The sequence below is a fragment of the Ursus maritimus genome, unplaced genomic scaffold (assembly GCF_017311325.1).
Source record: "Ursus maritimus isolate PB19 unplaced genomic scaffold, ASM1731132v1 scaffold_9, whole genome shotgun sequence".
Classification (NCBI taxonomy): Eukaryota; Metazoa; Chordata; class Mammalia; order Carnivora; family Ursidae; genus Ursus; species Ursus maritimus.
In genome coordinates, this window is record NW_024427107.1 from 18,864,390 (window position 1) to 18,879,306 (window position 14,917).

Sequence of the window (14,917 nt, forward strand, 5' to 3'; positions counted from 1 at the left end):
TGAGGTATAGCAAGGAGTGAGTACGGGGCCTACTAGTCAGAGAACTAGAGAACGTAAGACACACAGTCTAAATCCGAGACTAATCCCGCACTTTGACAGCTGGGCTCAGCATGCAGGACTGTCGATGAGGAGTCTGAAGAAGAGGGACCTGGCACAGAGCAACAGGCAGGGAGGTTGCCTGGGCTTTTAGCATAGATGCACTGTGTGTCCTCTGGATTCTGCGGACAGCTGCACGTGGGAGCCCTGCCGGCCGAAGCTTGCAGGGCCAAAAGGAAGGGCAGCTGCCTTCAAGTACTGCTGCTTAAGCCAGGCCCTGTGCTGGCTCTCCCTATACGTTATTTCTAATCATCAGATACATACTTAAGAGTTAAAAATCTTTATTTTTTTTAAAGATCCAGAAACCAGCGATCAGGGAGTTTACATGCCCACGTTCATACAGCTAGTAAATGCCAGTGTGAACTCTATGACAGAAGACTGGAGCAGTAGTTCAAAGCCCAGGCTTCACAATCAGACTGTCTCCATGCAAATCTGGTCCTACCTCTGGCTAGTTGAGAGAGATGGGAAGTTTAATTGTCTTTTTCCTCTCTAAACATGAAGAGGATTATAGTGCTTACCTGTAATACCTACCAGAATATCTTCTCGATAGTTATGCAGATATAACACAATAACCATAGGCCATACCAGCTCCCAACCCTGTTAGAAGAATATAAGCCAGGAAACCCTGGCCTGCAGGGCAGCATGGGGTCCCTCCTTCAATGGGCACGGTCCTCACGGCAGACCACGCAGCTGCCAGCAAGCTGGTGTTGCTATCATTGGTAGGCCCCCAGCCGACGGCTCTTGTGCAAGAGAAAGAGCAGATGTGAGCCCACGTTGGCTTAGAAACCCCGTATTGCAAAGAAGATACTATTTCTTATTACAACCTCATGGGCATAACTTCCAGGATTCCCATAGGGGCATGCCTGCTTATAAGAGACACTTCAAGTTATAGCTTCTCACCAAATATTTATTCATATTCCATTTAGCCATCAGCAGTCATTTTGACCATAAGCAATGCTGTCTGGTAACATGGCTGACATCCTGCCTTTGTCAGGTTCTAGGGAAACAGAGCTACAAAGCTGACCCAGGGTCAAGTTTTCCCAATTAATGGAGCAGGGGTTTTGTTAACTCATTACCCCCATGATCTTACATGGCCATAGTCCTAGTTAGTTACAATGATATGTGAGCATTCTCCAGAGTGCCTGATACACAGGAGAGACTCAGTAAAGTTTAGCTGTGTTCATTGTGGCTTTTTCCATAACAGCACACTAGCTCTGTGTTACAGCCCAAGTTTGAGATTGTTTTTGACTGAATCACGATCCTTTTGCAGAGTGTTAATGGGATCTAGTGATTTCAGTAGTTCCAGCAATAAAGCCACCCATTACCTTCCTTTCGTACCCCTTCTCTTTTCTTCCCCTATGCTGCTAATTAATAGCAATACTTACAGTCCAGTTGTGCTGCTCGAATGCCACAGAGGGTGTGCCTGGATCCTCCACCGGCTCTTTTCCTCATTTTAATTTGGCATATTCAGGAATCTCCTGACATCAGAACAGAGAATGATCCTTTAGCTACATACCAACCAGCTAAACCCAGTTGTTAACCACTGACATTTAGTAAGGGCTCAAAATGTGCCAGGCACTGTGCTGAGCTTCCAGTATTTATCAGCTCATTTAATCCTGTGACATCACTGTGGAGTTGATATTCTTTTTTTTTTTTAAGATTTTATTTATTTATTTGAGAGAGAGAATGAGATAGAGGGGGGAGGAACAGAGGGAGAGGGACAAGCAGACTCCATGCTGAGTGCAGAGCCCAATGCAGGACTTGATCCCATGACACTGAGATCATGACCTGAGCTGAAGGCAGATGCTTAACTGACTGAGCCACCCAGGCATCCCTGGAGTTGATATTCTTATTATTTTTGTGCCATTGAGGAAAAAATTGACGTTTTACTTCTTTTTTAATTTTCTTTATTTTGGATGGCTCCTTTTTAATAGAAGAATTAAAAGCATTTTAACAATTTCTTCTGCCTTAAAATGTACTTTTTAGACTAGATGTCCATTTTTAGAATTCCATGTCCCTCGGTTATTTGACTTTAGCCATATGTGTTGCTTTTGGTTTTGAAATAAATGGAAAAGTAATTTCCTGGCACTTTCTATAGCTTGGCTTCTCTGACCTCTGTGTAAAATTGAAACCATTCTAAAATGTATCCGTTACTTTATGTAAAAGTTCAAATGTTAGATTTTTATAACATGAGCACAATAAAATATTTTATTGTAAAATGTTTCTCTGTTTAGTGTTCTCTTAATGATACCACGTGGCCATTAGAAACATCACTACCGAGCTGGTGCTCTCCCACATTACAAGACATCATCCTACTTATCTGTGATGTCCGGAGTTCTTCCCCCCCTTCCCCCACCCCTCACAAATGATAAAAGATGTGACCTGTCATCCTCCCTGGCCTTTCACAGCCACAGCAGATGTAAGTGGTAGACAGTTCTGATGGATGGTTTTGTGCTGGAGTATTCCTTTTGGATGACAGTTTATTTTATTTTTTTTTAAGATTTTATTTATTTATTTGAGAGAGAGAGAGCACAATAGGGGGGAAGGTCAAAGGGGGGAACAGACTTCCCACTGAGCAGTGAGCCCAGCGTGGGGCTCGATCCTGGGAGTCCAGGATCATGACCTGAGCCAAAGGCAGACGCTTAACTGACTGAGCCATCCAGGTGCCCCCCAGACGACAGTTTAAATACAAGAATGAATTTACTAAATAACTTTATTTATTCATTTATTCATTCATTTATTTATTTTTAACGGTTTTATTTATTTATTTGAGAGGAGAGAGAGAGTGGGAGCACAAGCATGGGGAGGGGCAGAGGGAGAGGGAGAAGCAGACTCCCTACTGAGCAGGGAGCTGGAGGCGTGACTGATCCCAGGACCCCGAGATCATGACCTGAGCCGAAAACAACTTAACTGACTGAGCCACCCATGCGCCCCACTAAATAACTTTAAAATTTGGAAACAGTATAGTAAAACTTTTGGTGTGTATTAATTTTATACTGCTGCAAAATAAATGACCACATACCTAGTGCCTTGAAACAACAACCATTCACTAGCTCATGATTCTATAGGTCAGAAAGAAAAGGTTAAGCAATACTGGGCTGTCTGCTTAGGGTCTCACAAGGCCAAAACCAAGGGTTGAGCTGCGGCTGGGCCCTTATCTTAAGGCTCTGAGGAAAAATTCACTTGCAAGCACGTTCAGGTTGTTGACAGAATTCAGTCCTCTGTGATTGTAAGAAGTCCTGTTTCTGTGCTGGCTGTTGGCCAGGACCACTCTCATGTCGAAGCTGCCTGCAGTCCTTGCTACATGGCCTCTCTGTCTTTAAAAAGAGCAGTGGTTCGCTGAATCTTTCCTGTGCTTTTAATTTTTCTCTTATTTTGTGCCACCAGCCTGAGAAAACTCTGCTTCGAAGTGTTCAGCTGACTGGGTCAAGCCCCTTTGAATAATTTACATATTTTAAGGTCAACTGATTTGGGATTTTAGTTACATATACAAATTTCATTTGTAGCACTACCTAGATTAGGATTTGATTACAAAACCAAGGAATGGGATTCTTGATAGGGGCCAAAAGGACATGTTTAGAATTCCATCTGCCGTATGGGGTATGCAGGTTTCTTGGTTTGCCTTCTTGGAGTTTCAAACACACCGGTTTTCTGTGCCTGGAAAGCCGTATTCCGGACAGTCTATCTCTTATGTTAAGTCATTATTATTCTATACATTTTGCCTGTTAGCTATCTTTAGGATCTGTTATATTCTCTTTGTAGTTAAGACTACTCTAAACTTTTCCCTTTGTGTTTATTAGAGGTCCCAGTAAGTTGAATAGCTATTATATATGGTTTAGGTAAGCACGAATGTATGGACGTGGGTTTTCTAGAATACAGGAACATTTAAATAATTTTGGGCTTTGCATATGTGAATAAATGCATGCTGAAATGCACTGCAAATATTTCTTTATATTTGAGACTCCTTCCAAAGCTTGATGAAAACGTGGTAGAAATAGACTTCTGAGGGAGGGAAAAACTATTTAACTGTTTCACTGGATTTCTATTGCAGTGAATTTGTGTCATGGCTGTTGGAAATTGGAGAGATTCACAGACCTGAAGAAGGTGTTCACTTAGGACAAGCATTATTAGAAAATGGAATCATCCACCATGGTAATTATTTTATTAATTACTAATTTATTCTTTCCATCCACCAGTTGGAGGCACCTTAATTCCATTAATCAATTTGGTTTCTAGTAAATATCTACATTATAGGATGCTTATGTATTTTTAACAACATTTCAAGTGCCTACCATATACAGAACTGTAGTTCTGGGAGTTTCAGGGAGTGTGGGTTTATGGTGAAATATTTGCTGACTTTAATGTGAATGGCTACAAAACAAGCAAAAATTAGAAATACAGGGAAGTGTGGGATTGTGGAGGAGGGAATGGCAAGTTCTAATTGGAGTATTTGGGACTGCTTTATGAGGGAAAGGACCTTAACGCAGGGCCTTGTAGAGTGAGTAGAACTCTGACGGTGACAGAGGGCAGAAGGACGTCCTGCCCTGAAGTACAGTAGAGATGCTTAGGCACGGAGTGGGAAAGCTCATGCTGGCCTCTGCGGGAGCCAGCACAGAATCTCATGAGGCAAGACAGTACACTTCATGGATGAATATACTGGAAGGGTGCAGTGAGAGGTAGGCACATCTGATCCCACAAGATCTTAACTCTCTGGCTGTAATATGTAGGGCTTATTCTGAAGGAGGTGAGGCGATGATGGACACTTTTAAGCAGAAAAGTGGCCATAACTTCGGCTTTTAGATCTCCCTTAAATGCAGCAGTGTGGAATGTGGAGTGGAGATGTTGGAGACACTGTGGGGAGCCCTGTCCATCGGGAGGCCCCTGCCTTTCCCTACAGGAGGAGAATGGGGGCTGTGTTGTAGGGCATGATGACAGTGGCCCATCTGGGAGCCTTTTATGAAGCTGAAGCAGCATATTTGCTAACTGTTGGATGTGGAGAGATGAGGAATGGAGAGCAAGATCTGGTTATTCTGAGGTTTCTATCTGGATGACAGGGATGATTATTCAGAGGAGAGGATAAAGGGTTTCTGGTGGGTTGGGTATGAGACATCCACAGGGGAGTGCTCAGCAAGAGGCTGAAAATGTATGTGTAAAGCTCAGAGTACAGAGAGATCCAGAGACAAATATGGGAATCATTTCAAGAGAGCACTGGATTCCTGAGAACATCAATAACAGAGAAAGAAGAAAGCAGTGATAATGGGACTAAGAAGTAAAGCTTGAAGAATTTCTAATGCAGAATGTGGGAGAGGAGAAGAAGAGGGAATTATGAATAAACATGGGTATTTGACTAAGGTATTTCAGTATTCTTCTTCTTCTTCTTCTTTTTTTAATTAGAGAGGGATGAAAATGAACTAAATCCTCCCAGTTTTCCCCCACCATACTGGGTGCCCTGTGAATTCTACCACCAAAACAGCTCCCTAATCAGACCACTTCTGACACTTCCAGAATCCTCACCTTCTTCTCAGTCACCATCGTCTCCTTCCTTGCTCCTGCTTTTGTCCTCCATCCCTATGATACAGCCGCCAGATAATAGCTGGAGACCTTTTAAAACAAATGTAAGATCAAGGCATTCTTCTGCTTGTAATCATCTCTTGGCATCCTATTAAACTCAAAGAAAAGTCCCGAACCTCTTACCATGGTCCAGATCTCTCACTTTGGCCCACAAGGCCCCACATGACAGAGCCCCTGACTTTCTCCATGAGTTGGAGGAAGCATTACACCTAACCTATTACCCTGTGGCCCCTGTGGCTTTCTGTCTCTTCTTTTTAAACACTCCAGGATGACTCTGCATTTAGGATCTTTGCTCTTGCTGTTCTCACACAACTGCTATTTCTTAATTCCCAATATATACCAGGGACCTTCCTGGGTGCTGGAGGGGCAGCAGTGAATGAAATGACAAAGCCACAGTACTCATGACTCATGTCTTCAGTGACATTCTTTTAGAATCTCATGGCGTCATTACGATAAACTGTGTTTTTAATTTTTGAAATTTTCTTCATGAACTTATCACTCTCTAAAATTATCATGTTGTTTTATTTGTTTATTTGTTATTTCTCTCTTTATGTCCCATACCGATTCTCGCCCCCCAGCAAAATAGAAGCCCTATAAGAACAGGAGGCTTGTTGGTAATATGTAGTAAATACCTCCAGTGCCCATCACATGTAGGTGCTCAATTAATATTTGCTCAATGAATAAGTGAATAATTGTACTGTGAGTGAACAGAAAAATACTGATAAATTGTATAGATTTTGTACTTGATTCTTTAGCACCGTGAAAGCACCATGTAGCCTCTAGTATGCTAAAAAGCATCATCCAAAGGCTTACAAGTAAAACTGAAAAGATGTTGAACTAGATGGCTTTCCCCTTGGCTGCTTCTCTTTCCTTTCTTCTAACCCCAAGTCCAAGTATATACTTGGGTCAAGAAGGGAATATATTTGCTTTGTCCTGCGGTCCACTAACGGTCAAGTAGGTGGACTACAGAGAGGTTTTGCATACAATCCTAGACCTTCAGAAATCAGGTGATTCCGTTCTCATTTAGACTATGTACTCCCAGGGACTATGTCTTACCGATGGAGCGAAGAAGGGAAAATCTGTTTATGAACACCTTTGTTATTCTTTTCCTTACCGACCCTTTCCTTCATTCTATGTGTAAGATACTATGCTAGGTACTTTAAGGTATGTAAACATGAACTAATGGTCTAGTAGTTTTAAACCTATTTTTTTTTTTTTTACTTTGTTCCTCAAGCAATCCAGCTGTTAACATATTTCCTTTCAGAAAGGTAGAAATCCACTAGGATGGGGGAATTAACTTTGTGCAGGGAACACAGAAAAAGAAAACTATATTGGTTAACACTAGCTGCTGTAACAAATATAAACCTCAGTACTGTGGCTTACATTCTAGAAGCTACTTTTTCACTCAGGTTAAGTCCAGTCACTGGTGGAGGATGGGGTTGGGTGCCTGATAGAGGCTCACCCATCTTCACTGCAGGGCGCTTAAAGGTCATCTTGAAGGAGGGGTGGTTTTTGGTTTGTTTGTTTTAAATGGGCCTGTACACTCCCCATCGTGCCTTACTTTTGTGTGCATGTCCTTAGAGGCAGCTCAGTTCCATGGGCACTCCTTACTGCAAGAGAAACTTAGAAATGTAGTGTAGATTCCTGCCCAGGGAAAACAAAAGCTAAACCAACTTGGTAAATAACGACCCGATGTCTGCCACTGAGGCATAGCTCCCTGGTCAATATAAAATCTATGGAATTATATGAAAGCCAGAGTAATCATTATATAAACTAGTCAATGTTTTATAGTAATATCAACATATAATAGTCATAAAAATAACTTACAACATTTCTATTTCAGTGAAGGTTTTTGTAACTTCTGTTAATTTGAGTGATTTCAAACCATTATAAATTAGAAATAATATAAAAAAGATCTTAAAGCTGTTAGCAATTGATGCTGCTATTTAAATTATTTAAAAGATTATTTTTAAAACGTAACTTTTTGTACCTGTATGGGATTGCTTACTGTATTTAGAAAGAGCTACACACTACGTGTGTTATAGTATTTTCTCTTTTAACTATGAGGTACCTGTAAAAGATCAAAGGTAATTACAGAAATTTTATTCCCAGAGCTGGAAAGAGTAAGGGAGGGTGTAGGGGAGAGGATGTCCTTTGAAGGGGCTATTAGGTTATTTTCAAGTGGCCCCTCCACTCTTGCTTTCGTATTTCATCAAAGGTGACCTAGGAATTGTATGAGGACTAGTCACTTACTTGCATAGTGCAGCGGGTTCTGAAAACTGAAGACATAACTATTATGGGTGGAATTTTACTGACTTTACAATGACAAAACTTTTATTGCTTTGCCTGAAATCATGAGTATCTAGCCAAACATTTTCAAGTCAATTGTAAGTTAGTACAAAGGAGAGTCGGAATAATATTTGTTAAATATCTTCACGAATAGTCTTTAAGCGTCTGAACTGTTCTTCAGTTCATAACTGCTGAAAGCTCTTGAAAGAATCACAGAGTTCCGTAGAGAGAAAGCCACCCTTGTTTGTTCTGTTAAGATGTTTCTCAAAATATTTTTTAGTTGCTTCCCTTTAAAGAGAAAAAATAAAATAAACAATGTAAGATTTTTTTGGTAAGGGATATCAGAATGGAAGAATTTCAGTCCTGATCAACTTACCTCCAACTTCGGACACCACCAATACAGCTTTGAAAAGGAAGTAAGAGATAAATTCTGGATTGAAATTTATTTTGAAGTTTCAAATGCAAAAACCCTTTGATTATTTAACTTATAAGAACTTAAATCTTTTTGAACAATGATATTTATAACCTGATTAACTCTTTTTCTGAGAACTAAAGCACTGAGTACTCTCTATTAATATCATTGTATTTGTCACAGTTCGATTTTAGTGGCCTGTACTATTATTGTTATCAAGATTTGATCAGTTTTAATGTCAGAGTTGGCACAGAATTTTTGTTGCTAAAAGTAATCACTTTTTTTAAGTGCCCAAAATTAACTAGTACAGATTCCCCTGAACTAGGAGTAGGAGAACATATTATGCAATTTCACATTAATAATTTTATTAGGATGTAGAAATATGAGCCAAACATGCTAGTTTTACTGGTATGTGGTTCCAGCTGCATTTAGTGAAAATAGAGTTCCTAAAATAAAGTTGAATGAACCATCTGTTTTAAAGAGAGAAAGCTAAAAGAGTTGACTATTGCCACTATTCACATTGCAAATATTGTTGAGAACTTCGTAAAAGCAAAGCTTTGCTATACCAGGAATTACTGGGTTGAAGTGGCATATGCTTTTGGTATGATATGCTGATGTATTTTCTTGTCTGGGTCTACTATTTACATTATAAATGTTATGCAATTCAGAGACCTCATTCATTATATCCAGTAGTGTGCTGAAGTTGGCTTGTACAAACTTAAGAGAGCTGGTAATTAAATCTCTTGGAAATTCGCAAGCTGGTTGTAAGGAAGAGCTATTATTAAAAATTATATGAACATAAACATAAACATTATATGAACATAGTACATAAATTGTACTATAAACAAAGTTCACATATTATTAAAACTCATCACTTCCTAATTATTTTACTATATTTTATTGTTTTCTGTGTTCTTAGTGTTATTTATATCTATTATTTCTCTATGGAAATACTAAATAATAATGTATCACTGCTCATCTGACTCGGTGTTCAGTGACTTTATTTTGGTATCTTGAAATTGGCCAGTGTGGGAATATTTAATACCACAGAAATTAGTGAATACTATAGATCAGCAGTCCTCCCCCACCACCTACAGAGCCAGCTGTATCCCTCATAATATCTCAATATTCCGTAGTTGTTTAGAAGACAGCATTAAACAACCTTTTTCACATGATCTGCACTCTCGATGGTTAATAAACCCATTTTTCATGTTCATGAAGTTGGGGAAATGCATTTGAGTGCAGAGCTATTGACTGTTTTTCCAAGGCAACAGCTAAGAGTTTCAGATTAACCTAAGTTGAATTATCAAAGTCTTGTAAGAGTTTGCCATACAACTAAGCACTCCATTTAAAAAAAAAAAATTTTTTTTTTTAATTTATCTATTTGACACAGGGATAGAGAGAGGACAAGCAGGGGGAGCAGCAGGCAGAGGGAGAGGGAGAAGCAGGCTTCTTGCTGAGAGGGGAGCCCTAAACGGGGCTCAATCCCAGGATCCTGAAATCTTGACCCAAGCCAAAGGCAGAGGCTTAACCTACTGAGCCACCCAGGCGCCCCACACTCCATTTTGAATAGGAATTTTAAACGACCATTTGTTTAATTGTGGCAAGAGACATTTGGGCCCAACGTTTCCTTGAATTTTGAAATATCAAGACAATAATTTATTTCAATGAATCTTAGGGGATAAAAATTAGAATAGGTAGATTGCTGAGAAGAAATAAATAACTGGTCTTGAAACATGCCATAGGATTGCAAAATATTTCTCTCGATATTATTTTTCTTTCACACATGCTTTTTTCTTTTTGGCTTGATCTGGACAAAAAAGATGCCAAAAGGCTGTGTTGTCTATCCTTCTTTGGCAGCAGTCCTGTGTCGATCTGATGGCTGCAAGCCATGCACATGGTTTGGATAGGTTGGGGTAAAATAGCTGAAACTTCACATACGGTGTGTATGTATGATAAGTCTTTTGGCTTTCTTCTGGATTCAGCAAATGTAGTTCATTTTTTATTTTTAAGAGACAGAGAGTGCGCAAGGGAGAGAGTGAGAGAGCATGAGCGGGGGGAGGGGCAGAGGGAAAGGTAGACTCCCTGCCAGGAGGGAGCCAGACTTGGGGATCCCAGGACATTGGACCATGACCATGACCTGAGCCGAAGGCAGACACTTAACCCACTGAGCCACCCAGGTACCCCTCACCAAATGTAGTTCATGAAAATTAACTCTTACAACTTTTTCTCCCCCTTTAACATTTTTAACAAAAAATAAAGGTCAAAGTCTTCTAGCTAATCATGAAAACAGAACCCATTGCAACAAATCGTCTCTTCTGCAAATGTTGCATTCCCTGTAAAGAAAACATTTAAATATAAACTCTTTGAGGTTGAATTTGTGTTTTTTTTCCTTCACAAACAATCATTTTTTGTTAGACCATCTACAAAATACTTCTGGAAAAAAAGAAAACTTGAGAAGACTTTAGATAGGAGTCTTTATGAATATGAAACTCTTATCTCAAGGATGAAAATGAAGGATGACCATTTTTATTTCCACTGAGGGAAAGAAAAATAAAGAGACATGTAAGAAAAGCATTTCACAGTTTCAGAAAACTGTTGAAATTTTGTAATAAGGTACATATTGAAATTATATAATCTACTCCAGAGATCTAAACAGAATAAATGGTTAAGATTGGTGTTATGTGTGGTCTTGGCCTGATTGCTGTGGCATAAAACCGATAACTACTAAAATTTACTTCTTGAACTGAGAATTGAATTATAATCACTAGTTAAATTATCTGCTCTTCGAAGGACACTTTTTGATCAACTTTGTGGCACTGTAAAGAAATAGAAAATACAACTTTGTATATTTATATAAATAAAATAATACACTATACACACATTCATACTGTCCTAACTGAATATTGCTAATCTCGATTTATTTCTTAAATCGTTATATGGAAATTATAAATGTATTATTTAACAAAATCATATCATGAATCTTACTGTCAAAATGCTGGATTAGTATTACTACATTAGGAAAACAGACATTTTTGGTAAAACTGCAGGTTTTAGTATTTGGGAATATGTATTTTATAAATGTATTTGTTTTTGTTTGCCACTTTTTAGATTGTCAGTATTTTAATATATTGTTTTTATATTCTTAGTTACTGATAAACATCAGTTTAAGCCAGAACAGATGTTATATAGATTTCGCTATGATGATGGAACATTTTATCCAAGAAATGAGATGCAGGACGTGATTTCAAAGGTAACAACCTCTCCCAGAACATTTTATCAATAGCAGAATTCATGTTGTCATACTTCACCAAGATAAAATGCTGTTGAGAGACTTAAAAAAATTCTTCTGATATAGAAAATGGCATTCATAAGCAAGCCTCTCAATTTCTTCTTGTTATTTAAAGAATTCTAGGGTTAGATCTTTTTTTTTCATTCTTTTATGTAGTTCTAAGTGGAACTATTGAAATTGCATCACTCAGATTATATCCACTGAAAAGTATGTCATATGTAGCAACAAGTGGCCATTATACTTGAATAAATTTAAAAAATATATAAATACATAAAATTTATGTAACATCAGTTTTCTTTACACACTTGACAAGATTAATATTGAGATATGATTTACGCATAGTGTGAGGTATTGCTATACAGATTATTTTCTGCTAATATTTTGATATTTTACATTTTAAGAAAAATAATTTAAAAAAAAGGCTTTGTATATGTTTATGTCATATGTATATGATGAAGTCATAGCACAATTTAATCTTGTTTTTAATTATTTAAGTTGTATTAGTTTTCTAATGTGATACAATAGTTGAATAACTTGTAAATTGGTAGAGATTATATAATGATTCCAGAATGTTGACAGTGGATTTATTTCAAAATTTCATTGGTGTGTCCTTTGAGTGATCTTCCTTGTTTTTGACATATCTTTATTTTATAATAGGGAGTGAGATTATATTGCCGTCTCCATAGTCTGTTTACTCCAGTGATAAGGTGAGTCTGGTTTCTAAGTTCTGGGCAACTTACGTGGAAATATTTATATTGCATATTAGGTAAGTATTATTCAGTTGGAACCTTTTGGCTTTCTTTATTTTTCTTCCATAAGTGACAATTTTACTTTTGAAAATGATTTTAAGTAATAATTGATCTGAAAATATTTCTAAATTTTCTGAGGCTCTAATTATGCAGTTTTTTCCACTCTTTTCATTCTGATTTCTAAAATTATTTGCCATAATTCATACTAAATTATAGACTTGATAATGAAATAATCCACATTCAGTTAATGTTTAGTAAATAAAAGTTGACTCGGGGAGGATTTGGAAATACAATTACTATAAATACCACTATGATTACTGTATATTGATTTTTTTTCATTAAATTGCATAATCAATTCTTGGATGTGTGTTTTCACAATATTTCCTTCTAATAGTCTTTTATCCAAAGGAAAGATTTTGTACTTGAAAATTAAGAATTACTTTGGAGTTAATAAGTAAAATTTTATAATTTTATTCTCCACCAATTTTTTTCCTTCTGAAAGGATATGCCCTTTTTTCTTTAAGTAGAATCATAATTAATTTTCAGTTTATCTCTAGAAAGACAGCAGAAAACTGAGTTTTGTGTTACAATTACTAATAGGAGAGATGTTCAGGAGTATTATTGTATTTTTATAAAATATACCCTTATATATACTGATCGAATGTAGTATGATGTTACAGTAATTTCAAATGGCCAGATATTGTTCAGAGTTTATTGACGGAAACTTGATATTCAGGACAAAAAAAAAAAAAATGGATGTACCATTTCCGAAATGAATAAAGATGCTTTTCCAACATGGCTATAGAATCCAGATGTTTGATGTTCTGTGTTTCTATTTTTCATACTGGTTTCCAATTTCAAGGAAGCTCAGAACTTAAGAAAAAAAAATCCAGAAGTGGCTGTTTAAGTGTTTTTGTTTTTCATTCTGGTTTCCAATTTCAAGGAAACTCAGAACTTAAGAAAAAAAAAAATCCAAAAGTGGCTATTTACGTGTATCAGAATGCTCACTCATGTTTTATAGAGAATACAGTGCAGATCCTGGAGGAAGAAACAAAATTTACCCATCACTCCTGAAAGTGCCCTGTCCACTTTCACAAACAGGCTTCCTAAAGTAAAAAGAAGTGAAAATGAACATATATTTATTGATTCCCCACTAGATTTCTAGCACAGCCACCCTGCAAGTATTTTGGATAACCTAACACTAAAAGATGGTTACTTCACTCAATAGCAAATGGGTACTTAAATTAGTTTTTTTCTGCTAAACTCGTAAAAACAGTAATGGTTACAATTTTCATGTTACCTGTGTATATGTAGATTTCATATGTGAGAAAATGTGCTCTGAAAATATATTTTAGCCATATGGGATTTCTTATCAAGAGGGTTACATTCCGTAAGAGCTGATAAGAAGGAATTGTTCTTTGGCTAGAAATGTCAATTGTTCATGAGTTGTCAAGGAAAAATTTATGGGAAAAAACCATAAAACAGATGGAATGTATGATAGTCATGCTTTTAATATGTGTGAACTCAGCTTACAAAAAGAAAAATTATTTGGGTGAAGAATTCACCGACTCACATGTGTCTTATTATAGACTGACTATCCTTGTCCTTCTTATTGATGCTTATGGAAACCAAGATGAAATGGGCAGTGCGGTATCAGAAACATGGAGATAGATTTAAAACGATTTTATTTAATTAAATTAATTCATTTATTTTCAAAGAAAAAAAGAATCTGTTCTTGATTACTGGTTAACCTAGTGTATTTATGACTAAAATCTCAGAAATGTCAACCATTTTTCAGGGACTTTTTTTTTATGAAAGTAGATAAAATGATGTCAGTATTAATTGTCAATTGCTGACAGGGGCAAAAGAACTGTGAATAGAGCTAGTAATTATTTATCAATTCAAGTTGTTTGCAGTTTGGATCTTTTGACATTTTGAAAAGACTGTCATTTTCTCTTTTATGTGGGCCTGCAAAACGAATGAATTATAGATTTCTGCCCTGAGGGCCCCGTTCTGATCAGGAGAACTTGTTGGTATCTAACTTAACTTTGAATGATTTCTCAGATCTGGGAAGTCTACTGAAAGGAGAGGCTAATGTAGAGTCAGCTGGTTCCCTTGGTTCCCTGGGGATGTGGTGTCACTTGTCCGTGCTCTGATCAGACAAGATGAGTGACAGGGTTCTCAGCATGTTTACCTCAGGACAGGCCTGCTGTGTGCCACTGCCGCTGAACCAAACCAGTAATCCTCTAGTGCAAACCCAGCCTTCCTGGAGAATTCAGGAGTAAAATGGGCTGCTTTATTCGCCACATTTTGACAAGATCTTTTTTTTTTTTTTTTTTGGTAGACTCTATCTTGATTTTAAGGGAAGAAACTGTCTTTTGTTATTCTTTTATTAATGAGATACTCTATTTCTAGCTAAGTTATTACCAGATAATGTAGCAGTAATAATCTACTTGTGTATAAGAACACGGCAAAGGAGAAATGTCCTGTTTTGGTATCATTGTGGGT

The 14,917-nt window shown here is 37.4% G+C and overlaps 1 protein-coding gene across 1 annotated transcript in view; it reads left to right on the forward strand.

Moving 5' to 3' along the window:
* PREX2 (phosphatidylinositol-3,4,5-trisphosphate dependent Rac exchange factor 2) overlaps positions 1-14,917 on the forward strand; it is a 272,900-nt gene that overhangs the window by 111,647 nt on the left and 146,336 nt on the right. Inside the window, exons 11-13 of the mRNA XM_040625832.1 lie at positions 4,148-4,248; positions 11,518-11,621; positions 12,318-12,367. Of these exons, the coding sequence (XP_040481766.1) occupies positions 4,148-4,248; positions 11,518-11,621; positions 12,318-12,367 (255 nt within the window). The remainder of the gene's footprint in view (positions 1-4,147; positions 4,249-11,517; positions 11,622-12,317; positions 12,368-14,917) is intronic.